This window comes from Chrysemys picta, chromosome 1 (assembly GCF_011386835.1).
Source record: "Chrysemys picta bellii isolate R12L10 chromosome 1, ASM1138683v2, whole genome shotgun sequence".
Classification (NCBI taxonomy): domain Eukaryota; kingdom Metazoa; phylum Chordata; order Testudines; family Emydidae; genus Chrysemys; species Chrysemys picta.
In genome coordinates this window covers 341786162-341812906 of record NC_088791.1, presented here as the reverse complement: position 1 = coordinate 341812906, position 26745 = coordinate 341786162, and the positions used below count along the sequence as shown (strand labels likewise).

At 41.2% G+C, this 26745-nt stretch overlaps 1 protein-coding gene across 9 annotated transcripts in view; it reads left to right on the top strand.

Annotated features, from left to right (window-relative positions):
* FCHSD2 (FCH and double SH3 domains 2) overlaps window positions 1-26745 on the top strand; it is a 254725-nt gene that overhangs the window by 203463 nt on the left and 24517 nt on the right. For all 9 annotated transcript variants that reach the window (XM_065581771.1, XM_065581770.1, XM_065581772.1 and 6 more), the window contains 2 exons: window positions 10357-10473; window positions 11374-11478. In XM_065581771.1, the coding sequence (XP_065437843.1) occupies window positions 10357-10473; window positions 11374-11478 (222 nt within the window). The remainder of the gene's footprint in view (window positions 1-10356; window positions 10474-11373; window positions 11479-26745) is intronic.

Genomic DNA, 26745 nt, shown 5'->3' with positions numbered 1-26745 from the left:
GTTTAGAAGACAAAGTGAACTTCTAATCAGAAGTCAACAAAGTTCATTGTACAGAATACATATTGTCCATCCCCACAATACTTAGATAAGCATATCTTTAAGAGCATGGCAAAATATTAAAGAAGATTAGCCAGCTTTTTTTATACTTCCTGATTGGAAAAGGATCCCCTTCCTTGAACTACATGTTATCGTGTGAGAAACTGCAACAAATAATGAAAAGCATCTCCAAAAAACTGAGAATAAGGGCAACAAAGAGCTGACACTAAACTTTTGAGGCAATTCTCCTTCCTGTTTTTCTACTCATGGCCTTTGTAATTACAGCATCTCTTGTTACAGTATTAGGATTGTTGTCTTTCTCTCAGCCAGGTTAAACTAGTGCTAGTTGGCATTAACATTTACTAACTTACCAAGTTTAATTTTTTGAAAAAGTATTTAATTTATAAGACACACTTAAAGATACATTTTGATGTTAGTACATTTTCAGCATAGGTGCAGTGCAGGAAGTAAACATTGAACGTCCCAGTAACATTAGTGGGTGTTCCGCAGTTTAGTTCCTTAAGGACCAAGCTGAAGATTATAACTTTTAAGACCTGATGTCCTAAGTTGTATTTGGGAGCAGGGATAATAATTTCACTATTTTCTTGAACGTGCAGGTGAGTTTGTCCACTCTTGTTCCAGCTCAGACTAGAAACATTTTATAAAAATATATGGGCCTGATTCTCATTTCCACTAAGGTCCTCTTTACATCGCTCTGGCAATATGAAAGGGCCTTAAAGTGGGTGTAAGTGAAATTAAACTTACTTACACTTAAGGCTCCTTAGTGAGTCAGTGAAGAAGTAAAGAGGACCCAGTGATGTGCAGTCCTTGCTTTCATGAGTAGCTCCAAGTCCAATTAGACTACTTCTGCACAGTCCGCAAAATCAGGCCCTAATTTCCTACCTGATAAGGTATAAAAAAATTGACATATTTTAAAATGGTACAAAATAATTAGATAACTTTTAGATGTAGCTTTACTAGAAATTAAGCAAATTTGATATGGTTAAATGTTACCACTTCAGATACTATGAATTGCTGCTGAGAAGAAATACAACCATTCAGTTCGATAGGTGTTGGTAATAAATGCCGGTGTCTTTCCTAAGTGGGGACTCTGTAAAGCTGTAAAATTATCCATATAATTTGACACATTCTGTGTGTGGCTGATGTCACTGAAGGTTCTTTCGTTTGTGACCCTCCTTACGGACAGGTTTACAATCTGGGGCTTGTGATATGTAATCATATTTGAAGTTTATTAAAAGGTCAGTTGTGAAGAAAATTATGGTGAATTACAAACTCAGTCATCTGATCTGTGAGCTGTGGCTGAGTTTTAACATGGTTCCTGCCTTACTATGCATATGGGGAAATTAAAATGTCTAAGTACATAAATTTTTGTGGCATCTAGAGACCATGCTGATAGCAGCATTCAGTAAACTTTGTCCATGTCTGATTCTGAACAATTGGTTAAAAACAAGTGTCAATTGTTAAAGTAATTTAAAAACAGCGAGACCCCTAGTTACACAGATCTTCTGTCTACTGATGTTTTCAGTCACTACCAGAATAGATGACCATAGAGTCAGTATCTGTGCCAAGACTAATTCAGAAGATCGTCCTCTTCACTGTGCATATTTGATAAACAGCCATTCTTCTGTGTTTCTGCTTATAAGACAATGTGTTGTATATGGGAATAGATAGAGGGAAATGCAGCTGCTATGATAGTTGGCTGTCTGTACAAAGTGAGGAATTGTGAGTTTCTCTGCAAATTTCACTCTATACTGTACCAGAAAATTAATTTTTCTTGTAGCTCCTTCAACTGAATTTGAGTGAGCGGGTATGAATATTTTTTAAATAAACAATGAAAAATAAATCAAAGATTCAAAATTCAACACCAAAAATTAGAGTGCAGAAGTATTTCAAACCCAATCATTTAAACTAATGAAGTGACTTAAGTAGGTAAGTAAGGAACAATAAAGAGAGGAGCTCAAATCACCAATGAGGTCTAGTAGTGCTATTGATCACCAACATCTGACAGTGCTAGCCATGATGACAGAGAAATTAGGAGTTCCAGAAATTAAAATTCTAGACAGTATTTGAGAACTATTTCTAACATGCTCCATAAAGACAAAGCAATTTGAGATTCCAGCCCTTTCTTTTCCTAAAAGGAACATGGAGGCAGAGAGAGGCAAAGCTATAGCTTGTCCATAACTCCATCCTAAAATGCCTGGCCTCCGCTACTTTGACAACCCCATGGGTGTTTTAGTGTATTAAAGAGAAAATTCACTGCTGTAGTAGTAATCTGAAGTGAAGCTGTGATCCCAAAAATGGATATCACATTGCAATCCAAATGCACAATAAATAAATATCCAACTCCCTAAAGGAACTTACTCAATGAATTGTTAATTTCAACAGTACAGAATGTCTTTACAATTACTTCTTCCATATGAAAAGCGATTCAAATAAAGACTATTTCCGTTATGCCTAGTCTCAACGGACAAATTAAATGGAGCTTTATTTGCCAACAGTAAAATATTTTAGTGTAGAGAATTTACCTTTAGCCAACAATTTGTAATGGATTGTTATTTTCCCAAGATTGTCAAGAGGCCCAGATGACACTGGAAAGCCTGGCACCCCTTTCTCCATGCATACATCCTAGAACCAGCCTCTCTGTGATGAAAATGGATCTTTTATTTTTAATTGACAACTTCGTGTTGCCTTATGTTTGATGGGGTGTTCCCCTGGCCTTTCACACACCATAATGGTAATTGGTATGTACAGAGAACTCAAGCTGATCCTCCTGATCATTTTGCATCATTGCATTTTTCACCCATGCTTCTCTTCCTTGGCAGAAGAAAGAATTGAACTAGGAGAGGTAAGAAGCAGCACACTACTGGACATAAGGTGCCTCAAAATGTGTGTAATCAAAAAAAACAAAACAAAAAAAAAAAACCCCACAACCCTCACCATATGGGGCCTCCATACAGACACAATGTGCTAACCCTCCATATGGACTTCAGGAAATATGCCCAAATTTACCCTTTTTTACCCTCTCACTTGCCAGTATAACCCTGCTTCTTATTTTAGCTGGGAGTTCCGAGATTAGCAGTAGTGAGGTGATAGAAAAAAATTAGGTGAAAGCAGTTTTTGAAACAGACACATGCTCTTTATTTATTAACAAGGTGAACCAAAAAGGCTTTGAACAATAAGGCAATAAATTATTGACATTAAAGTAAAAAATAGGGATTTTAGGTTTAAAATGTTCAGAATTTTTGATAAATTACAATAGCAGAATCATGCAGTTAAATGAACAATAGTGACTAAACTAAGCCCTTCTTTGGGTTGTTTTTACTTTTGACGTGAAGTATGTATTATGTTTCAGTTAACCCAATAACAGGTCAGGGTCCTCTTGGAATCTCTTGATCAGAACAAAAGAATGTCCTTGGAATTATAGTGTGTGTGTGGTTTTTTTTTTTTTTTAAACAATGTCTTGTTCACAATCGGGTCAGTTCTGGGGGCTTCCAAGGGTTATAGCCACCCCAAAATTTGCCTCAGCCACGCCGTAGCACAGAGGTGGACAAACTATGGCCTGCGGGACCATCCTGACCAGCCCCCGAGCTCCTGGCCCGGGAGGCTAGCCTCTACCCCTCCCCCATTGTCCTCCCTCCCCCGCAGCCTCAGCTCACTCGCTCCGCCACCGGCGCAATGCTCTGGGTGGCGGGGCTGTGAGCTCCTGGGGTAGCGCAGCTGGAGAGCCTGGCCTGACCCTGTGCTGTGTGGTGGTGGCAGCGTGGCCCAGCTCCAGCACCACCAGTGCTCCAGGCAGCGTGGTAAGGGGGCACGGAGCAGGGAGGGTTGGATAGAGGGCAGGGGAGTTCGGGGTGGTGGTCAGGGTGTGGGGGTGGGATAGGAGGTTGGATGGGGTAGGGGTCCCGGGAGGGGGGGTCAGGAATGAGAGGAGGGGTTGGATGGGGTGGTGGGGGTCCAGGGCGATCAGGGGATAGGGAGCGGGGGTGTGTGGATGGGGCAGGAGTCCCGGGGGGTGTTGGATGGGGCAGGAGTCCTGGGGGAGGGCAGATAAGAGGTGGGGGGCCGGCCCACAGCCCTCCATACAATTTATGAGACCCGATGCAGCTCTCAGGCCAAAAACTTTGCCCGCCCCTGCTGTAGCAGCTACTGCTCTCCGGCCGCCCAGCTCTGAAGACAGAGCCAAGAGAGCGGCGGCTGCTGGCCGGGAACCCAGCTCCAGCAGCTGCAGAGAAGTAAGCCCAGGTGGAGGGTCAGGGGGCCCAGAACAGCCCCCAGCCCGTGTCCCCACCTACTGGAGCCATGCCACCCACAGCAGGTGGAAGGTCCGGGGCTTCCCGCTGCAGCCTGTACTGACCTACTCTGGCCCGGGCTCCTGTGCCCCACCCCCCACAGTAGCTGCTACCCGAGGGCTCAGCTGGCCCCGGAGCCAGGTGCCCCAACCCTGGCAGCACTTATCGGCTGTGAGCAGCCAGCGCCCCACGCTGCCTGGCTCTGGCTTGCAGTCCGATCTCGCCATGGAGGGGGGCCAGGCTTTGTGGCAAGGGGGGGGGCACAGCCCCCCCAGTTTTCTGTCTGGTCCACTAGGAAGAGGCTGGTGCTGCTCCTGTTCACAATTAAAAAAAAATGCCATCTTTCTGAAATGCAAGGGCAGTCCCAGCTGACTCTTAATAACTAAAATTAAATGAGTTGTTCTATATAATAACAAAACAGGCACCAAATTTGTCTGATGCTTTTCTTGAGTGCTACTGTTTAGATGTCAGCTATCTGAAACTTAAGTCATGCATATCCCAGAAAAGGGTTTGATCACAAGGTAGGTCTTGCAATGTGACATTGGCATGGTAGCATCGTATTTTGAACTTTTAAAAAGTACTGGCAGAGATTTTTAGGTGTGCTTTGTGTTAGTGGTTTGCATATAGTGTATGTTTACTTCTTTCTATTCTTTGTCAAACAGTTATTTTTTGACTAGAAAAACGCGTTGAGCTTTTATTAGGTTCAAGGGAGTGAGCATTTCTTACTGCCAAAACTACAAGTGTGCAATCTGTATCCAGCATAATTGCATGTACGAGTATATACAAGCTGCATACTTGCCTCTGTAAGACAAATCCTGCACCTGTAATAGCCGTTTGGACAAAAGTTGGAGACATGACTACAAATTAAATACAGTAATTTTTTTGAGAACCAGCATATAATTGCTAGTCTCTCAACTTTGCAACCAGTCATTGACTTCATGTTCTTTAGGTGACCAGGTATTTTGTTTGCTTGCTTTAAAAGACTGAGTTTTAGCACTTGACACTGTTTTCACTGTACTCCAAGCTGAGAGACTAAAGCAGAAAGTTCATCTATATTTAGCTCAGCTTGTTGGGCCCTTTCTTGGCTCTCTAGCCAGCAGAAGCAGATTAGTTTTCCTCTTTTTGAAAGATGTTAAATCAAGTCGGATGCCTTGCAACAAATGAAGACCCCAATCCTAAACACTTGGCGCATGTGAGTGGTCCCGGTGAAGTAATTGGAAATCAGTGGGATTGCTCCCATGTTTAAAATTAAGCATCTTTTATTAAACGTTGTTTGTATTATCATGATGCCTAGGAGCCCCTGTCATGGCCTAGGACTGCATTGTGCTAGGTGCTGTACAAACATAGAACAAAAACAGTCCCTGCCCGCAAAGAGCTTCCAACCTAAATATAAGACAAAAGAAAACCAATCGCTATAGACAGCCCAACAGGAGTACAGAAAACAATGAGACAGTTTTGGTCAGCATGATAGGCAGTAACCCCCGCACACCAATAGCCTGACTGTTGTCAAGTGTGTTTTTATAGGCTTTGTGGCGAAAGAGTTTTAAGGAGGGATTTGAAGGAGAATAATGAGTTAGCTTTTTATGGTTGTCTCCTCTCAAGGGTGAAGGGCAGCATGGGAGAAAGCACAAAGGTGCTTGTTAGTGAATTTATTGAGCGAGAGATAGAGACTAATATAGTCTGCCACCATCAGATGCGGGAGTCAAACTTTCGATACTGTATGAAAGATAGGTAGGGTGGGGATAGGTCCTGAAGGGTCTTGAAAGTGAAAACAAGTAGATTGTTTGATACACTAGAGCAGTGGTTCTCAACCTTTCCAGACTACTGTACCTCTTTCAGGAGTTAGATTTGTCTTGCCTACCCCCAAGTTTCACCTCACTTATAAACTACTTGCTTACAAAATCAGACATAAAAGTACAAAAGTGTCAGAGCCACACTATTACTGATTTCAGAGTAGCAACCGTGTTAGTCTGTATCCGCAAAAAGAAGAACAGGAGTACTTGTGGCACCTTAGAGACTAACAAATTTATTAGAGCATAAGCTTTCGTGGACTACAGCCCACTTCTTCGGATGCATATAGAATCTATATGCATCTGAAGAAGTGGGCTGTAGTCCACTATTACTGAAAGATTGCTGACTTTCTCATTTTGTCGGTCTGAAATTTTAGTTTGTACTAACTTTGCCAGTGCTATTTATGTAGCCTGTTGTAAAACTAGGCAAATAGCTAGATGAGTTTATGTACCCCCAGCAAGACTCCTGTATGCCCCCAGGGGTACATGTACTCCTGATTGAGAACCACTACAGTAGAGCACATGCCTAAGTGTTTCCAGGATAGGGATCTAAGTTGAAGACTTATCTGGTAAACAGGATTTGAAAGTTAATGTTTGTAAATGTTTTTGACAGTGCAAATGAGATTGTAAACTTTCTTCTTAGTGAGCTCTTCTCAGGAAGCAATGTGTCTTTGTATTTGTTCATGCAGCACTTGATTGAGGTGTCTGGGGGCTGGTCCACACTAACCCCCCACTTCGAAATAAGATACGCAACTTCAGCTACGTGAATAACGTAGCTGAAGTCGAAGTATCTTAGTTCGAACTTACCGCGGGTCCACACGCAGCAGGCAGGCTCCCCCGTTGACTCCGCGTACTCCTCTCGCGAAGCAGGAGTACTGGCATCGACGGCGAGCACTTCTGGGATCGATTTTTATCGCGTCTAGACAAGACGCGATAAATTGATCCCAGAAGATCGATTGCTTACCGCCGGAGCCAGAGGTAAGTATAGATGTACCCTAGGTGATGCTGCGGTATAAATGTTTAATAATAAAAGAATTGTATAAATGCTGATATAAATTAACTTGTACAATATCTAGTTATTATTCCCTCTAATTTTAGGATGGAAGGTACTGATCCAGTTAAGATGCTTTTTGAGAAATGTGACCTGCATGATTTTTTTAAAATAAAGCTCTATTTTAATTAATATTTTGACATTGGAGTTCAAGTCAGGATGAGGGCTCTTTGGAAACAATACTGTGTAATAAATAACCAACTGGTATAACCATCACAATCCACTAACAGTCCATACTCAGAGGGCCAGCATCTAAATTTGCTTTTTTTATTTTCTATTCAAATACTGTAATAAAAAAATAAAAATACACTTAAGATAATGCAAAATATTATCAAGCAATTGAAATGGAGAAGATATATTTTATCTAAACTAAATATGCAAGAGAACCAGGACTACAGGGAGCCAATCGGTGGGCACGTTGGTAATTTGTTACAGAGATGATTTCTATGAGTAACAAGGAAGGCAAAGTCAGACAAGGTTCTTGATGATACCTTACTGGCTGTGAACTCTGAGCTATGGAAGGAAACTTATAATAAGAAAGGTTTAATTAAGAAAGCATGGGGAAAATGAAGTGGTGTCCCTTTTATTATGCTTTGTAAGCACCTGGAGTACATGCACATGACCTATGCAATAATCTGTTTGCAATAGGTGATAAAGACATCGTCTAGGGGCATATTTTGAGATGGATAATAAATTGGGATGTGTTGTAAACACTGAGAGAAATCATTCAGAGGTACCTACAGAAATTAAAAATACATGCAGAAGGCAACTGAATGATACTGAACCTGGAAAAAAAATCCACCTTACTTTTCCTCTTTTCTTGTTGTAGACAGCTCTATCCTTCTACCACTCAGGCTTTCAAGCTCAGTCTTACGTAAATCGTCTCCCTCCTCATCCTTCATGTCCTCCAAAGCTTGGTTCTCCAAATCCTGCTGCTCTTATTGCTCTGTAACAGTGTGGTTCTCTGTCCCCTTCTAGTGGCTGAACCATATAAAGGTTTGATTTTGCCTCTGGCTTTGAGGTAAGAGAACTACTGATTGTGGATGTCTCATGCTTTTAGATCCACAGATCCAAGGTCAATCCCACTACTAGTGACCCATCCAGGAGTGACGCATTACATTTATCGCTCTTAAAATTACTAGTAATAATTGTATTGTATCACAGTGTACATGACATTGTATGAATGTCAGTGCAAATCACTTATAGGGTCTCTCCCTTGAAGGCCTTATAATCTAAAGGTGAAAAATCTTTCTCCCTTTTCACCTCAATGTTGCTACTAAAATCTTCCTTTCCTGCCACACAAATCATGACACTCACCCTATTAAATCCACACACTCTCCTGTCAAACTCTGCATCAATTTCAAACTTTTCATATATTCCCAAAAAGAATTGATCAACTCATTCCTTGTCTTTCTGCTCTGATTTTTCTCCTAATCTTCCTCTCCTCTCAGTCTGCCCTCCTCAAAGCCTTCTTGTTTGCTAGCTTCTTCACACTTGTTTTTGTATCTAGTTCGAAGCTGCCTCTTATGTCTGAAACTCTTCCCTTCTTGTGTACCACACAATCTTCTTTTTTTTTTTTTTTTTAATTGAAATCTCTTGATAAAACACTACTACTACTACTTTCACGTGGCCTTTGAGGCAACAGCTATCTTCCTCTAGTCTGTGTCTAAGAGTGTACAAAACTAAATGGTGTACCAGGTTACACTAATGAAGAAAGAATGTTTTCCTGTGGTACTAGGCATAGAATGAGTTATGGATTGAAATTAAACACAAATATTAGACTGATCAAGAAACTTTCTGGTAGTGAGATCCATTGGCCTGAGACATAGTCATACAAGAAAGCACTAGAGAGTGTACTGTAAGGGACAGTTCTGCATTGGCAGTGGGGGTGAACAAGATGACCTAGGCATATTTCTTCCAACTCTAATGCCTATTTTTGGAGGGGGGGAGTATTGAGATTGGATCAGAAAGGAACAGAGGGTCCTGTGGCACCTTTAAGACTAACAGAAGTATTGGAGCATAAGCTTTCGTGGGTGAATGCCCACTTCATCAGAAAGGAATGATCTTTATAGGGTTATCACTATTCAGTATACCAAGAGCAAAATTTGTCCAGAACTGGATAAATAGTTAAGGAATATCGCAAGATATGCTTTCTGGAAAGGATGGGGACTGAGTAGGTGGTAAAACTTTAGTCGTTTTTGTCCTAAATGTATTGATTTATACATCAATGCATTGGATAATCTGCTATGACAGTAATGCAAAAAAAAAAAATTTTTAATGGGAGACAGAGATGATGGGTAAATATGGAACAACTTGTCTTCTATATCCAGACTGAACAGGATCGATTCAGTACAAAACTGGGAAACCTTCAGATTCTTGACTTCTGATATCACTTTATCTGATGGGAGGGGAGAGATTTACTTTCTCAATTACTGGAGCAAGTCTGAGTTGACATAATGGTAGCACAGTATCATCAACAAATATCTCTGATATAGAATCCTTAGTCTGAAAATTGGCATGTGAAGTACTGAGGGAGAGAGAACTTTTTGATCCCAGGTAAATGTGTGTACCATATTTTGTTAACTCTTTAAAATCCATATGAAATTGTAATTTGATTTTCCAATTTGTATTTTTTTAAATATATAATGTTTTAAAATGCCATTTTTTGAACAAAGCCTAAATGATCCATCACATCATATGAAATGCCTATTTTTAAATACTGCCTAAAATGCATATTTACCTGGGAAACTAAGGATAGCAGTTTATTTTGGGGGCATTGATTCTTTTTCAGTTCCATGATATTGTGCCGTGGTGAATAATACTTCAGTGTTCTACTTCAAGAATGTCTTTCATTTAAAAAAAAACTCTCGCATTGTCTCCCTGGTAAAGATGACTTGTCTTCAAAATAGTAAATTGTAAATTCTTTTGAACTTCAATTTGCTTTTATAGTCATTTTCCACAACACAGTATCATGCCAAAGCTTATGAAAAACAGAGCTTTTCCCTCTTTGTTGTCTCATTTCATACCAACAAGGGCCCGGGCAAGGAATTTACAAGAACCTGATAATTATGAATTAAATAAAGTTGTCAGGTTGCTTAGTAACAGTATTATACATGGAGACAGCCCCAAAATCCTTAGCACACTACTCACTTTCTGATTTGTGTTCCAGAGTCGACAACTGGAATCTGAAACCGGGACAACGGAGGAGCACAGCCTAAACAAGGAAGCCCGGAAATGGGCCACCCGTGTGGCACGTGAGCACAAAAACATCATCCATAATCAACGGGTAGGTTGAAAATAAATAAATGCATCAGGTGACATGAGAAAAATACAAACAAGCTGAAGAGATGCTAAATTAAGATCTATTACATGGTTTATAATAATTTGAATTTAATGTTGAAGTGCACAGGAGGGGTGGACACCTCGTATCATGTCTTAGTGAGACTACCAGCAGCATTGACTTGACAATTTTTGTGATTATTTTTCTCACTGGGGCTTCACTTCAAGAAAGCACCTCTATTCACACTAGCACTTAAGAATATGCTGAAGTCAGGGGGCATTAAACACATACTTAAAATTAAGTAAATATTTAAGTGTTTTCCAGAATCAGGGAGTTATTTTGTTGATTTACTTTGAGGATTATGATTATTATTGTTTTATTTTCTCCAGCTCTCTTTTAATCCTCTCACCCAAAAGCACTTTGTGCTCTTGCAGACATACAAATCCGGAATGCAAGTTGCCCCAACCAGTCAAGCCATGCTCACACAAAATAAATCACCCATCCTACCTTGTCTTACCACTCATCATCTCTCAACTCATTCCTTCAACAAGCACTGTAAAGTATGTGGGTTTTGATGGGATTGTCTTCACACTCTTGGTCTCATGATGATCTTTACACCTGAAGTGTCACTTGAATGTTAGATCATAGTTGTAACATCATGATGCTTTACTAGGATTTTGGGGCATTTTCAGAATAGTTTTCCTATGATATAATTTTACCTAGAAAAGATTGAACCTTTTTAAATGGGGTTGCATTAGTCTGCAGAGTTTTTATCCTGCAGTGTAGCACTACTCATCACTCTGGCATCTGAATATGATTAGTTCTGTGAATTGTCTCAGATACTATCTTATAGACAGTGCACATGAATGTACCAAGTATATGACATCTTTCTCTTATTTTTGATAGGCACTTGAGGAGTTAGAATGCCATGGCCCTGTGGTGTCTGAACAAAGCCGAGCAGAACTGGAACAGAAAATAGATGAAGCCAGAGAGAGTATCCGCAAAGCTGAGGTGAGAGAGAAATTATTCTGGCATGTTTTTTGGTTCCTTAGGCAGTGGCATGTCTATTACAGCAGCTTAATTTGTGTGTGAAAAATCCAGACTTCTAGCATCAAAGGATCAGGGAACTTTAAATTAAGACATGGCATTTCTCTTTGATTTCATTCCACTAAAATCATGACATCAATTTAGTGCAAGGCTCAAGAGATTAGATGAGCAATAAAAAAAATAAAATAAAATCCTCCTGGCGATATGGATGATTAAATTTACTATATATTTTTTTTCCACTGTGCCCTGATCAAGAAGGTAGGAATTTCAGCTTCTGTCTTCTCTCAAGTTACATAGATGATAAAACAACCTGAAATGTAAACTGTTTCATCACACCTAAAGGAACTAATATCAGAAAATGTTAGTCATAAATCTGCCTTTAGGTTTGGGGCCCTTTGTAGCAGCTAACCATATGTTCACTTGCACTGACTATGCAGCAGTATTTAGATAGATGGATGGAAGGAAGGAAGGAAAACAGGTTAAGTAATCTTTCTGGTATCTTTCTGCATTTTGTGCTCCCCAAACATACTGTTGAAAAGGTCATAGCGGGTTATGAGGCCTGTTCCAGATTAATGAAGAGATTGTGAAGAAAGGAAATATAGTGCCTTCATTTTTAGCTAGGCAATATTATGTTGCTAAAAGTGAACTTTTATGGTCACTGATTCAAAAAAACCCATTGGCAAGAACAGAAACTGATCTGTTAGACTTTCATCTGAATGGGATGCATAATTAAAGCTGTAGAGCAAACATAATTATTTCATTTAAGTGGCTTCTCATATTGCCAGACAGTCAAGGTACCTGGTGTGATTAGGAATGTGACTTACTATTTGGGATGTGAGGTAGGAGAAACTTGAGTAATAGGAGTTTCCAGTTTATGGTATGATAAGCTTTCAAACTTACACAGAGCTCTTCTTCAGGTCTGGGAGTGTCACAGCTAAATACAAGATAGAACACATTGTTTAGCATGAATATTTAACACATTTCAAGGGACCTTTCAGGGTCATATGGTCGATTAACACCCCTCCAGTCATAGGGAGGAACAGAGGGGAGGGAAGCATCTGGGCAGGGGAGGGGGTGTTTGTGGGATATAGATTGTTATAATATCTGTGGCTTCTGTGTAATAAAGCTCGTCTCTCTCACCAATAGAAGTTGGTCCAATAAAAGATATTACCTCCCCCACCTTGTCTCTCAAGAGAAGGGTGGTTCTTCTGAGATACTTAACTAAAATAATTTTAGACAGAAATCACAAATTGACTAAGCCAAGGCACAGGAGGGTTTACATACAATTGAAAGTAGAGAGAAAAAGGCCAAGAGGCAGAAGATATATAGAAAAAAAGACGTGGGATGAGAACTGAACCTTGTAGTATACCATAGAGGAGAATGGTTTTGTTCCAGAATTGGAACTGTTGGCAGAGAAAGCTTGATTATGGAGGAGCAGAAGCACAGCAGGAGGGAACTACACACCTAGCTATGAAGGTGACCCATAATGAGAATGAAGGGGAAAAAGAGAGCTGCACATTCCAGTTTTACTTCACCTCATGAGGAACAAGTGGAGAGTAATGTACACATGACACACTAAACACTAGAAAATAGAAGAATGAGTAGAGTGCATACAATATTATTTTATATAAGATGTGATGCACTGTATCTGGTACAAAGCTGACACTGAAAACTAAAGTATTTGCACTGTCTCCCCTGCTTCCTTTGCACGGTCTGGTATTTTGTAATTGAGACCTTTCTCTGTCCTGCCCAGTGTGAGATCACATTCTATTTTACAAAAGAAGATGGTGAAAGTGCCAGGTCCTTGAGTCTAAGTATCCTTCAGTGGTTAGTTGAGCTTCTCTAACCCTTTCTTGCTTCTCTTTTGATGAATGCTTTTCACTGTATACACCAAAGAAATTTGAAGTGCTCTCATAGATTTCTTGAATGATGGGTATGTAAACTGCTTCATATGTTTGTGAACCTTATGTGTGGCCACAGAATTTACTTCGTGTTTAATAAAAAAGTTTACCTGAGCCCAAATAATTGAGCCTTTAAACTTTTCAACTGAATTTTTCTCTTGGCCCTCCCCTTTTGTCATCTGCAGACCTCAGCAATCACCTGTCCATGTCAGAAATCTTTAAAGGGGCACTGTCAGGTAGTTTTAGGCTCATCATTTGTTTTGTAAAAAAACAAAATCTTTGCAAAGATAAGCTGCAGTAGAAAAATGTCCATGAACTTTAAGTTTTCAGTGGAAACATCTCTTGCAGGATTTGAAACCCAAACATTTGCAACGCTCTGCTAATTCAGGAGAACCAGCAAGTGAAACTGATAGAGACAAACTGTAAACAAAAGAAGTTGAATCAGTATCTGTAATTGCCCCAGTAGCGCAAAAAGTAAAATCAACACCATTAGGGCTCTCGGATGTATTATTTTTTTTTATGTATGGGATTATGTGGCATTCAGTCCAGTCCCAGTCCTCCCATACCAGTTTCTCAAGCAGTGTACTCCAGAGAACAAGTTGCTGCTGGCTTGTAGGTAGCAGGAGAAGGAGAACCCTCCTGTTATAGCTCTGTGCCCCATGCTTTTCTCTGTCCCTCCTCTCCTAGGAACAAAAAGGGGGTCTAAAGAGCTGGCAGGAGCCAACAGTAGATTTTAGTTAGGGAAGAGGAGGGAGCCATTCTGCAGGGCCCACGCATAATTCACAGGCACAAGGAGAAGGGAGGTGGGAGCAGAGCTGGGCCCAGGCAGCTGAGCTCTTTCTGGTCCCTCCTCTCCTTTTCCCCCTTTGTGAATTGTCAGGTCCTCCCCTTTCTCCCCCTTACCCTATCCAAAATTTTCTCTTAGCTTCTGGGTAGCTCCCCCTCCTTCTCTTTCATGATCCTTTGCAGGCAGGGGAGAGAGGAACAGATAGGCCTATAACAAGAGCAAAAGCAACTTGGGATCAGGCTGGCCCCTGCAACAGCAGCTGCCACCCCCACCCCAAGACAGAGAGGAATCAACAGGCATTCAATTTGGAGGAGTCTTGCCTTAACAGAAAGGGAGAAAGGGGACCCTACATTAAGTATGCAGGAGGGAAACATGAATTAGTGTGGGGATGGGAGAAGCATGAATATTATGGAGGAGCTGCTTTAATTTTGGGGGGGTAACCTGGAAAATGGCTCCTCCCTCCCTATGTCTCCCTTTCTCTGGGGCCCACAAGAAGGCTCAAGAGCATTCCCCTCACCAGATCCCCCACCCTCAGCCCCAAATGACCAAAATACGACAACTGCATTTTGTTTCATGTTCACACAGGACACTACAGATCTCACTGGTTTTTAAGGCTCAAACTAGTTTTTAAACAATGTTTTTGTTGTATGACTCAAACCCATTTTGCAGTCCGTAATAGGCCAGTGTGACCCTTCCATCAACCTGTAATGGATTGCAAAAGCTGGCCCATCGGACTCGCCCAATGAAAAAAATCCATTAAAAAAGTGTTTTTTATTTAAACCTATTCACATTTAACTCTTATTGAAGTAATTGGATGTTGAGGATGCTCAGCATATTGCACCATTGGGCCTTATGTGGGCAGCCCAAACCAGATCCCTCTCATGCACTGAGATTCAGGATATTATCACCTTGCCAAGTTATATCCTTCCTTTTGCAAAACTATAGGGAATGCTGGGGTATTTGTAAACAGGGCTGATATTTACTCTGCCATCTCCTGAAAATGTCTAATATCAGCATACGGATTATAATAGGATAAGTCATATTTTAGATTCACGTTATCAGTCAATGGACTTTGCTTGCTAATTAGATGAGAGGGAGGTTGATTGATGCTCTATTATTTGTTGTCAGACCAGTCAGTGCTGAGAAGTTGAAAAGTCCCATCCCTCCTAATTTAGTACAACAGTCTCAGAGAGAGTAGTCAAGCTAACAAGCATATATATTGCAGGAGAGACCAAATTATCTATCTTCATTAAAAATTGGGATCCTTTCCTTACCGGAATAGATTAAAAATACCCTTCACTAGCTCCAAACTAGAGTGACAGGAATATGGAGAATTGCAACTTTCTCCCACAGTAAGATGTGGAGACTGGATCGAAAAATTTGGATTGATGTTTATCACTGGTTTAAAAAAAAATACTTTAATGGAGTTTTTCCCCACTGGTGCAGGATATTTTTAGAGACTTGTTAGTTCAGTTTATTTACTCATCCCTTTTGCCTGGGGCAGACTCCTTGATGAAGTCAGGGAAATCAGAACTCACCCCCAAATTGTTCTCATTTAATTAGCGAACATACTGCGGCTCTATTTAATTGATGTAAAACACTTCCTTTGTTTGTTTGTTACTATGCTCCACTTAAGGATGAGCAAAGTTCTGATAATTCGAAAATCAGAACATGCCTGATGTGAGCATCAGCACTGAACAAGATGTTCTACCCACAATGGTTGATACTGAGGGCTTGGCTACATGGCAAGTTACTGCACTGCACGTCAGAGTGTGATTCTACAGGGCACTGCCTTGCTGCCCAGGAATGTCCTGTGTGAACGCTGCTACACCACAGCAGAAGTCCCAGTGTGCAGCTGTGCATACTTTTACTTGTAAGTACAGTATGCTAAGCCTTGCTGTGAGACTTCCGCTGGGCTGTAGCAGTGTCCATGTTTCATATTTTCATAGAGGGACCATTAAATCATTTAGTCTGACCTCCTGTATTTATGTGGGACCTTACTGCTCGGCGAGCTTGTGCATTGTAGAGTCACATCCTGGCTTGCTGTGTAAACAAGCCCTGAATCTTAAAGCTTAGATTCTGGGGAATTGTGTAAAAAATCTATTGAAGGAATTCTCTCACAGGCAAGAAAAGCCTTAACCACTCTTTATTTAAGGGATGGTAAAAGCTTTCCCATTTGATTGTGACAAAGAAAAACACATATAAGGCAAAAGCGTTTTAGTTTGAATAGAAGAGAATGGAACATACATGGCTGAAAAGGAGTATATGTTGCCCCTTTTTATTTTATTTTTTTTAAAGTGCCCTTGAAATTCTGTGGCCCTATACTGTCACTTAGGAAAATAAGATGTTTATATTGCCTCTTTGCACTTATTCAACAAAGGGAGGAAAATATGCCAGAACAACTGTATATTAAATGCTCATCTTTGACAACATTGAGGAAACTTTCTGGGCATTTTATAGCTTTTAGTTCAGGCTATGAAGGTAATCTGAAGGGGATCTGGTTGTCCTAAAAATAGCTTTCCTTTTCTCCCTAGACTGCTTCCCTTTACCTTAATTTTTCCTCTCCATTTGACATTACTACATCTACTGATCTGTATTGCAGAAGCAAGTAAGAGGTAGTAAAATCTGAAGCTGTTCACTTGGATTCCCTATTCTTTTTTTAATCTATATAAAATCCTGTCTCCTGGACTCTTCTGCTAGATTACTTGATTATTTCAGCTTTCTCTCACTCTCCTCTCTGTCCAGTGCTGGCTCCAGCATTTCTGCCGCCCCAAGGAAAAAAAAAAAAAAGCCGCGATCGGCGGCGGCAATTGGGGGGGGCGGGAAAGCCACGATCGGCGGCAGCAGTTCAGCGGCAGGTCCTTCGCTCCCCCAAATTGCCGCAGGTGCCGCCCCTCTCCTTTGGCCGCCCCAAGCACCTGCTTGTTAAGCAGGTGCCTGGAGCCGGCCCTGTCTCTCTCAGTCAAAATATAGAGCAATGGTGGGCAACCTGCAGTCCACTGGAAGCTGCAGGCGGCCATGCAAATGTAAACAAACTGTCTGATGGCCCGCCAGCAGATTACGCTGACGGGCCGCAGGTTGCCCACCACCGATATAGAGCCTCTCACTTAGATCACCTTTTGTTAGGTATCGCCAGATAATATAACTGGTTGTAAGGCTAAAGAAATTTCTCTTGACCTGGAAGAGAGAATACCCATCTGTGCTGAGACACCTTTGCTCAGGTAGGAGAACAGGGACTCCATAGCAATTAATCCTATTTTCATTTACATTTTGCCTCATAATTAGGATATCTATAGCTGTCAAGAGACTGTTTGTACCAGATTAGATTTGATTAAGACTCATTATGGTGCTGTTTTCTTCATTTGATTAGTTCAAGAGTTTAGTAGAGCCAAACACCACTTAAATCCATCTTTAATTGTAAATTGGGGACTACTTTTCCCCTCCCCTTATTTTAGTTCATGGATATTTATTAAGGTCTGACTGGAACAATTCTGTTTTACTAGTTGTGCATCTGCTATTGTAACCCACACACTCCTGGGTGTGGTGCTCTATTCCATCTAGTGGCACCAAGACCACTTATTCATAGATTCTAGGACTGGAAGGGACCTCGAGAGGTCATCGAGTCCAGTCCCCTGCCCTCATGGCAGGACCAAATACTGTCTAGACTATCCCTGATAGACATTTATCTAACCTACTCTTAAATATCTCCAGAGATGGAGATTCCACAACCTCCTTAGGCAATTTATTCCAGTGTTTAACCACCCTGACACTTAGAGAGAGATTAATGAGTTTGCTCTACAGCCTTAGTTAACAGCCAGTTGGCTTTTAGCTCATGCTGTACAGGCTCATGCACTGAGCTCCAGAGGCCCCAGGTTCAATCCCGCCCACCAACAACCAGGGTCTGTCGGCATTACACTATCTCAGAGTATAATCTATTAATTATGTGCCCCTTCTGATTTTACTGTATCTCATTTCAGTGATCAGACTGTTATTGTTTGCACGTTTTTGCTGCTGTATCTTTCCACCTTACTGCTGATTTAAGTGGTGGTGTTCTCAGCTCATAATAATTGTGAGAAAATCTAATTCCCTTTGCTTCTGCCAAAAGAATTAAGTGGAATAAGGAAATCAACAGAAAATTCAATTTGTGAAATATCACTTGCATCTGTCGATGGTTTTGCTAAGATAACTCACGCTCGGGAGAATAGTGTGAAGTAAATAAATTGCCTATCCAATAAGAAATCTGTATGATCCTATCAATCTTTCCATAAGTAGATGACTGATTTGAAAAACCAGTGTTACTTTGACATCTACAGATCATGAATTTTAAATTGGCTTAGTGGGAAATAGTTTAAGTACAACTAGACAAATAAGAATTTTATTTTAAGGATGATATGGTCAAAAGTTACATCATGGTATTATGAAGAGGCATAAACAAATCTGCAGTACTTGATCAGCTCTCATCCTGGTCACAATGTTGCAAAAATTCATTTACTATGTTTGAGAATCAATGACACCTTGCAGTGATAAATTTCAGTGATGATTTTTTTTCCAAGCAGCTGCTACAAACAAGATGCATGTAGACAGTGATTTCAAACCTTGGTAAATATTTAACACTATATCTTGTTGATACCCAAATTTAGAGACAGGTTTGCCAACTAGGGGAGGAGACCTTGAGGGATTTATGTGGCTCAGTGAGAATACAGTTAGATTGTTCATCAGTGGACATTCCACAGCTGAAAGTTGATTTATTTCTGAAGATTATTTTTTTTATTACAGGGTTGGCAGGATGTTTTCAAGTTGGTAGAAAATAGATGAGATTTAAAAGTTTAAAGATTCATGAAGAGAGAACTATTAAATTGTTTGTCTGATTTCTTACTATGTGCTTGAGTGCTAGGTACTCTTAAATCCACCTTAAAAACAAAATATTAATTTATTCATGATTAAAATACTGTGTGAATCGATGTGCCAGGATGGATCTTGGTACTGCAAAACTTAAGCATCACTATTCTAGGATCTCGAGACTACAGGGAATATCTCAGAATTTCCTGTATTCTTGTAAGTGCATCTGGGATTAGTCTGGTCTAAGATAACTATTAAAGTAGCTTTCTGTGTAATTCTCCTTTCCTGTAACACACATGAATTCTTGACTTTTGGAGGAATTGGCATCCTTTAGTGTAGTTCTTTCCTTCATCTTTGGAATGTGGATCATGGTTTTCAGTGCTCCCTTGCTTCTCAGATACATAGTTTGAATTTGGCAATGTTCACTTTCAGTTTGTGGTGTTAAAAATACAGATTGTTTGAAGACCTTTTGTGCCTTTAACATATGGATCGTCTCCAAAACCCGCTTGAGCTGTTGGCTAACTTACTGTGAATTCCAGTTGAAGGAATGGTATTTTCAGTTTTGTGTTCTCTGCAAAGCCATGATTTTTTTGAAATGCTAAGTTGATTCACATTTCTTCATCTGATTTTGTTTTTTAATCTTGAAGTAATATCCTTTAACTGTCTCCATTTCCCATACAAACGTCTCAGATTGGCTATAGGTGTGGAAATAATTCTGAGAACCCTCTGTGTTAAAAGTAAAGATAACATCAGTAATTCAGAAGTTTTTGTGACCTGTTTTCCACATTCAATTTCTTTCTAAATTAATAACTTGCTTGACACCACAATTAAAACGTTACAGAAGACATGGAAGACGATAGGTTAAATCAATTGGTTATGATACCATTTGCAATAGGACTGTTCACTTTATAAATGGTCACAAATAAAACTTTAAAAGAGCATTCTTCATTTGCAAAGATCTGGTTTTTCATTGTGGATCCAATGTTGCTTCAAGATGTTAATCAGAGTTCTTATTTACATTGGAAGCTGAAGTGAGCGTACCATACTTTTGCACCCAGATAGTCATTCATTTTTCAATTGTTCAATTTTTAAAGCTTTCCTTTTGAAAATCTCTGTTGCTTTTCATACTGTGGAAATCATTCTGTTGAGGAAGGTCCAGAGGAACATCAGTTTGTTTAATGGCTGTGCTGCATAGACTTAAAAGTAACTAAGGCTGGCAGTGTACCAGAAGGATTTTGGAACCTCTAACAAACTCTGTATATTTTTATAAATGACTGTCTAAAACAAGTGGTTGCACCAATAAAGGAAAATAGTTTATATAAAATTTAGCATTTTGTAACTATATTAAGATATTGTTTTGATATTCCAATAAAATGCTAATGAACAGGAAGATTAAAGTTTTTCAAAAGATAACTTCAGAAAACACAACAGTACTTCAGGGACAGTATGGAAAATTCATAATATGGCTTGCACACCAGGCCTTCATAATCCTGCAAAGCACACAATTGCAGGCCCTTCACTTCCCCCAAATTTAAGTGAATAAGAAATGAAAAGGAGAAATCTGTGGCGGAATTGGGGGGGTGGGGGAGAAGTTTACTTTCATGGAGAGCCTTACAAAAAGAGACTTGTCTTTTTTGATTTGTTTGTATAGGGCTAGCACTGTGGGGCCTTGACCTACAATATTACGGCCTGTTACTACAGTATTATGGAGATGCTGGTTGTGACTTCATACTTAAGGTTGAGCTCAATTTTGCTCTTAAAATGGGGATTCAACCTCTTTGTTTTGTATGAAAAATACAAAGTATTCTCCACAAGCTTGATTCATGACATCACTACAGGACAGAGTTAAAGTTGTTTGGGTGTCTTAACTGTGCATTCCTTACCTTAACATCTTTAGGTTTCTTTTAAGTGTAACCTGAACACTGAATTTCCTGGGTATATATGTGGGGTTTTGAGATAATTACATTACATCCCATAATGCTTTTACTCTTACCTTACTGATATATACTCTCAACCTTAACTTCATCTTAATGGGTTTTTTATGTCTGGGAGTAAATAATAAATATATTTACTTAAAAATAAAAAATATTTATAGTATGACTAGATTCTCAAGGTTAAAAAAGCAGGACCCTTCTCCTGTGGGAGCAGAGTTCAAAGAGGTATGGTTTTAGTAAGTGTCAGGGAAGTGTGCATATTAGAGTTTGCAGCTGAGACAGGAAAAGCGAAGACTTCCCATTCATCCTCCTTTTAAGAGAGCTCCTGGTTCTGACTCACAGGATGTCTTTTTTGATCGTTTGTTTTGTTTACACAATAACTTTTGTTTATGAATAATGGCATCCAGCAATAATATATGGCAGTTCAGTTCAATTAAACAGTGTGGGTTACAGTTTTATAACCATGTTCCTTCAAGGGGCGATGACTTGGAGTTGCAGACACACCACAGGGTGCTGCTGGTTATCCCCCTAAGGACTCGGGTATTTCAGAAGGGAAAAATAGGGCCCAAAAGAGGGCAAAACGTCATCTGGGAGGACAGTAAGATTCAGAGAAGACATTTTTTTTCCACCTTGTTCTTTCCTCCTTTTGTCATAGCAAAAAATGAAGTGCAAAAAGCAAAATCTTTATTTTCTTTCTTGCTTTCGTGATTTTACCGGGCTGAAACTTATTCACAATTAATCAAACACTATAGTTGTAACAGATTTTTAGCACGTACAGTAGGTCACCTTTTCTGGAATTCTGTAGTTGCTTTTTTTTTTAATTCTGTCAAAAGATGCTATTTAAAGAGACTTGTCACTAAGGGGTTTTGGAGACGCAAATGAACAGTTGGTTTCCTACAGGCCCTTTTCTTGCATTATTTATTGATGACTAGAAATAAACCTAAACATTGTTACATTACTGTTCAGAAATGTATTATTTTGTCTGGTTATTCACAGGAAGCTGTGAAACTTATTGTTGCTTCTTTTCATTTCTTTAGTTTTGAAGCAGGAATTTATCCTCATTTTTTGCAAACTCTAGATCGATACTGATCTTTAATTCACACAGGAGTACTAAATACACAACAGGATTTCTTCTTCCATGTAATACAAACATGGGGAGCACAGGAAATATAAATAAAACAATATTTTATCTTCAGTCTTATTTTTCTCAATTTTAACTTTATTTCTTTATTATATTTTCATAACTCATCATCAGAAAGACCTAGGTTGGATAAATGGGCATTGTGCAGACCACTATTTATTAGCCAGTTTGAACAGTTTAAGGCTTTTGAAATTGGCATAAAAACATTCTAATTCTGAGCTATTAAACAGTCCTTGTAAAAACACCCATGTTCTGTATTGAGGCTTAGTTAAAACTTTGAAATACGGGTAATGTCCAGGTTTCAGATGTTCATGTTTAGCACCCTGGGGTATTAAAGCTGAGGTGCCTCCCAAAGGCTGGTTAGGGTCATAGGAAATATGAATAACTACTTGGTAAACAAATGATACTCCCAATACAAGAGCAGCATGAGTGTCTGTCATAGATGGTGCCATTTGGGGCCACTCACCCAGAGAGGAAGTACACCATATCCATCTCCTGGGGAGAGGATTCATAAGGGAAATGTTAAGGTGCAGAATCAATGGTTAAAGCCTTTACTCCATGACTGGAACTGTATGCTTTCCTACAGGTAGCAGAAGTTTGAGAACTATTTAAACAGTTGATCTTGATCTCCCAGTTAGGTTACAGCGGTTTAGTAGATGTGGTACTGTGTGCACATCAAGAAGTAAAACACTTCTCTTTACCTTTTCATATACAGTATTTGTTTCTTACTCAGTTTTCAGATCAAATGCACTTATTGAAAAAGTTTTTCCTGTATGAGAAGGGGAATAAGGCCATGTCTGCACTGTGGCAACTATACCGGTTTAGCTATGGCAACATAGTTATCTTGGCATAATCCCGTAGATTAGACAGCCTCCAGCGACAGAAGTGTTTTTTCCATCAGTGTTGGGTATATCTACACTAGAAACGCTACAGAGGTTCTTTCATCACTGTAGGAAATCCACCTCTCTGAGAGGCAGTAGCTCGGTCGATGGAAAAATTCTTCCATTGACCTAGCGGTGTCTACATTTGTGCTTATTTCAGCATAACAGCATCACACATCGGGACACACATCTCGAGGAACCAAGGTGAGTAACTTCTTCTGTTGACCTAGCTACATCTACGCTGGGAATTAGATTGGCATAGCTATAGTGCTCAGGGGTGTGGATTTTTCACACCCCCAAGCGCCGTAGCTATCTCAACCTAAATTTTACATGTAGAACAGGCCTAAACTTTACTGATAAGTCACCTTTATACTGGTATGAACATGTCCACACTAGATCTTGGGCCAATATAACTATATAGCTATAGATAGATATCACTTATAACCAACATAGTCATACCTGTACAACTTTCAAGCGTAAACCCAGGCCTAAACCTGCAAGTATTCTTTAGGTTTGTCTGCACTAGGGAAAGCAACAGATGTTTGTGTCCTGGAACAAAAGTTTGTGGAGTGTCCAGAGAAGCATGCATAAATCTGTTGGGTGGCTAGAGTTAATTGATTGCCAATTAACTTATATTAGAAACTCTAGTGTCCACTTAGCTTTTGTGGTGTAGCCCTTAGAGCCAGTTTAGCCTCATTTTACTTAGCATAATGCAAGGAACCAACAGGTCTGCATCTTGTAAAACATTGTCTTAAGCAAATTAGCATAAGTAAAGCTTAGGTCTGTGATCTTTAGCATAGATAAAGTGGGGGAGAGATTTGCGCATTGTCCTGCTAAACCCAGGGTTGTGAGTTCAGTTCTTGAGGGGGCCACTTAAGGATCTGGGGCAAAATCAGTACTTGGTCCTGCTAGTGAAGGCAGGGGACCAGGCTCAATGATCTTTCGGGGTCCCTTCCAGTTCTATGAGATAGATATATCTCCATATATTTATTTATTATTAAAGTGGCCTAATGATCACCCTAGATTTTGGGAACTGGAAATAGATTGCTTAAGAGGAAAGTTGGCATAAAATGAGACTAGGCAACTGCAGGAATACTGAACTGATACTAAACTTTGATATGTTAGGATAGGATCATTGGCAGATGTCTAACCACAGATTTGCTTCAGCAATATGGTAATGAGTAAATAGGGATTAATATGGTATCCTAGTCGGTAAAGGCATCCCAATATTATGAGGATGAGGAATTTGGATGTGGACAGTGGAGTCTGGGTGTTTGTATGAATATTCATGGTGATTCCCAGGCTCTATATAAGCAAGAACCCAGATGAAGGAGGAGCTAGTCCTCCACCTTTCAATATTGTAATGCTATAATTTATCACCTATCTTCAAACATTGGGGATCTGGACCATCGGACCCATTTGGCATGTCAGAGACAGGCTGGTCCTTTGTCTCTTCACCTTTTACCACCAGATCTCCAATAAAAGTGTGAGTATATAAGTCTATGAGCCTATGCTATGCAAGGAATAGCCTTTAAGATTTCTCTAATACTCTATTATTGCTATTTGCTTATGTGGTTGAAGCTTTCTTGTCTCTATAAATTGTATTAATAAAGGAGGTTAAGGTTGTGTTTTGCTCTGCATGTGAATGCCCTTGCCATATACCCTGGGGTTCCCTACAAGATATTGAACTTGTCAATTTTGATTCTGTTGTGTCTGATTCTGGGGCAAGAACCTTAGTACACTCCCCTCATTAGTTGACTACCAATGGGCAGTCATTATAAGGATCAGGCTACTTTGGGGACAGTCATCGGACTCAAAGGGTGACTTGTGTTAGCTCATAGGTTTGTAAATGCTGGCCTAGGCTAGTGTTTCTCAAATGTGGCCAACGAGGCCGCATACAGCCACCAGGGCCTTTTCTTGCGGCCACAGCCTCCTGCACTGTGATCGGGGGGGGGGGGGGGGCGGGGAGGGCGCAAAGCAGTGGCCTCTCTCCCAGAGCTGCCAGCAGCAGTTGGGCCTTGCCCCCCCCCTCCCCCCGGTGACAAACACTGGGGGTGCAGGCAGCTGGTGAATAGGGTTACCATTCGTCCGGATTTACCCGGACATGTCCTCCTTTTTGTGCTAAAAATAGCGTCCGGGGGGAATTTGTAAATCACTCAAAATGTCCGGGATTTCCCCCCTCCCCCGGCAGAGCAGAGCGAGCGGCTGGGAGGGCTGCAGGAAAGTCACGGGCTGGACTCCGGAGCAGCTGTAGAGGAGCTCCTCCCTCCCTCCCTCCCTGCATTCTGAGCCGGCAGCTCCTCCTCCCCGGCAGCCCAGCGCCCCGCTCCGGCAGCACTGTGCAGGGCCAGGGACCGGGTTGTGTGTTGTGCTGGGGAGCGCAGCCACGTGTCCGGCTCGCACAGAGCCCAACACCCTGTTCTGAGCAGCAGGGTAAGGGGGCCAGGGGGCAGGAGAAGGGGCAGGGAGGTTCTGGAGGGGGCAGTCAAGAAACGGGGGGGGTCGGGAGTTCAGGGGGGGGCTTCTTGGGGGGAGTGGAGAAAGTTTTGGGCAGTCAGGGTACAGGTAGGGGGTAGGGTCCTGGGGGGCAGTTGGGGGGGGGTCTTAGGAGGGGGCAGTTAGGGGACAAGGAACAGGGAGTCTTAGGTAGGGGGTGGGGTTCTGGAGGGCAGTTAGGAGCAGGGGTCCCAGGAGGGGGCAGTCAGGGGACAAGGAGCGGGGGGGTGGGGGGTTGGGAGTTCTGGGGGGGAGCTGTCAGGGGGCAGGAGTGGGGAGAGGGATCGGAGCAGTCAGGGGACAGGGAGCAGAGGGGTTTAGATGGGTTGGGAGTTCTGGGGGGGGCTGTCAGGGGGTGGGGAGTGGTTGGATGGGGCGTGGGAGTCCCAGGGGTCTGTCTGGGGGTGGGGGTGTGGATAAGGGTTCTGGGGGGGGGCGGGAAGTGGGAGGGGCAGGGGCGGGGCTAGGGCAGGGCTCCTCCCGTCCTCTTTTTTGCTTGCTGAAATATGGTAACCCTACTGGTGAATTCCCCATGGGTAGGGGAGGTAGGCTTCAGCCATAGGGCCTTGGGCTCCGTCCACACCATGGCAGGCTCTGGTTCAGGCTTTGGCCCCAGGCTTACCACCCCCTACTTCCCCACCCCCCCATTGTCCTGGGCTCTGCTGCTTCCATGCCCACCTCCCCATCCAGGGCTTAATTTGTCCCGGGGCTGAGTAAGTCTACTGTGAAAAGTGATATTAACAAACATACAAATATTACTTTTCACAGCAGTAGACTTACGAGCTAGCAAATCTTAGGGAAAAAAGCACAAGCAAAAGAAACAACAAAAAAGACAAGAACATGCAAAGCACCTTATCTGTGTTTCTATTCTGTTTGTCCAGTAAAGAATAGAGACAACTGTAAATTATTTTTATTACTGGGGGTATGTCTACACTACGAAATTAGGTCGAATTTATAGAAGCTGGTTTTATAGAAATTGGTTGTATAGAGCCAATTGTGTGTGTCCCCACATAAAATGCTCTAAGTGCATTAAGTCGGTGGACCGCGTCCACAGTACCGAGGCTAGCGTTGACTTCCGGAGCGTTGCACTATGGGTAGCTATCCCACAGTTCCCACAGTCTCCGCTGCCCATTGGAATTCTGGGTTGAGAGCCCAATGCCTGAATGATGCAAAACAGTGTTGCGGGGGGTTCTGGGTACATGTCGTCAGGCCCCTCCCCCTCTGTCAGAGCACCGGCAGACAATCGATTCGC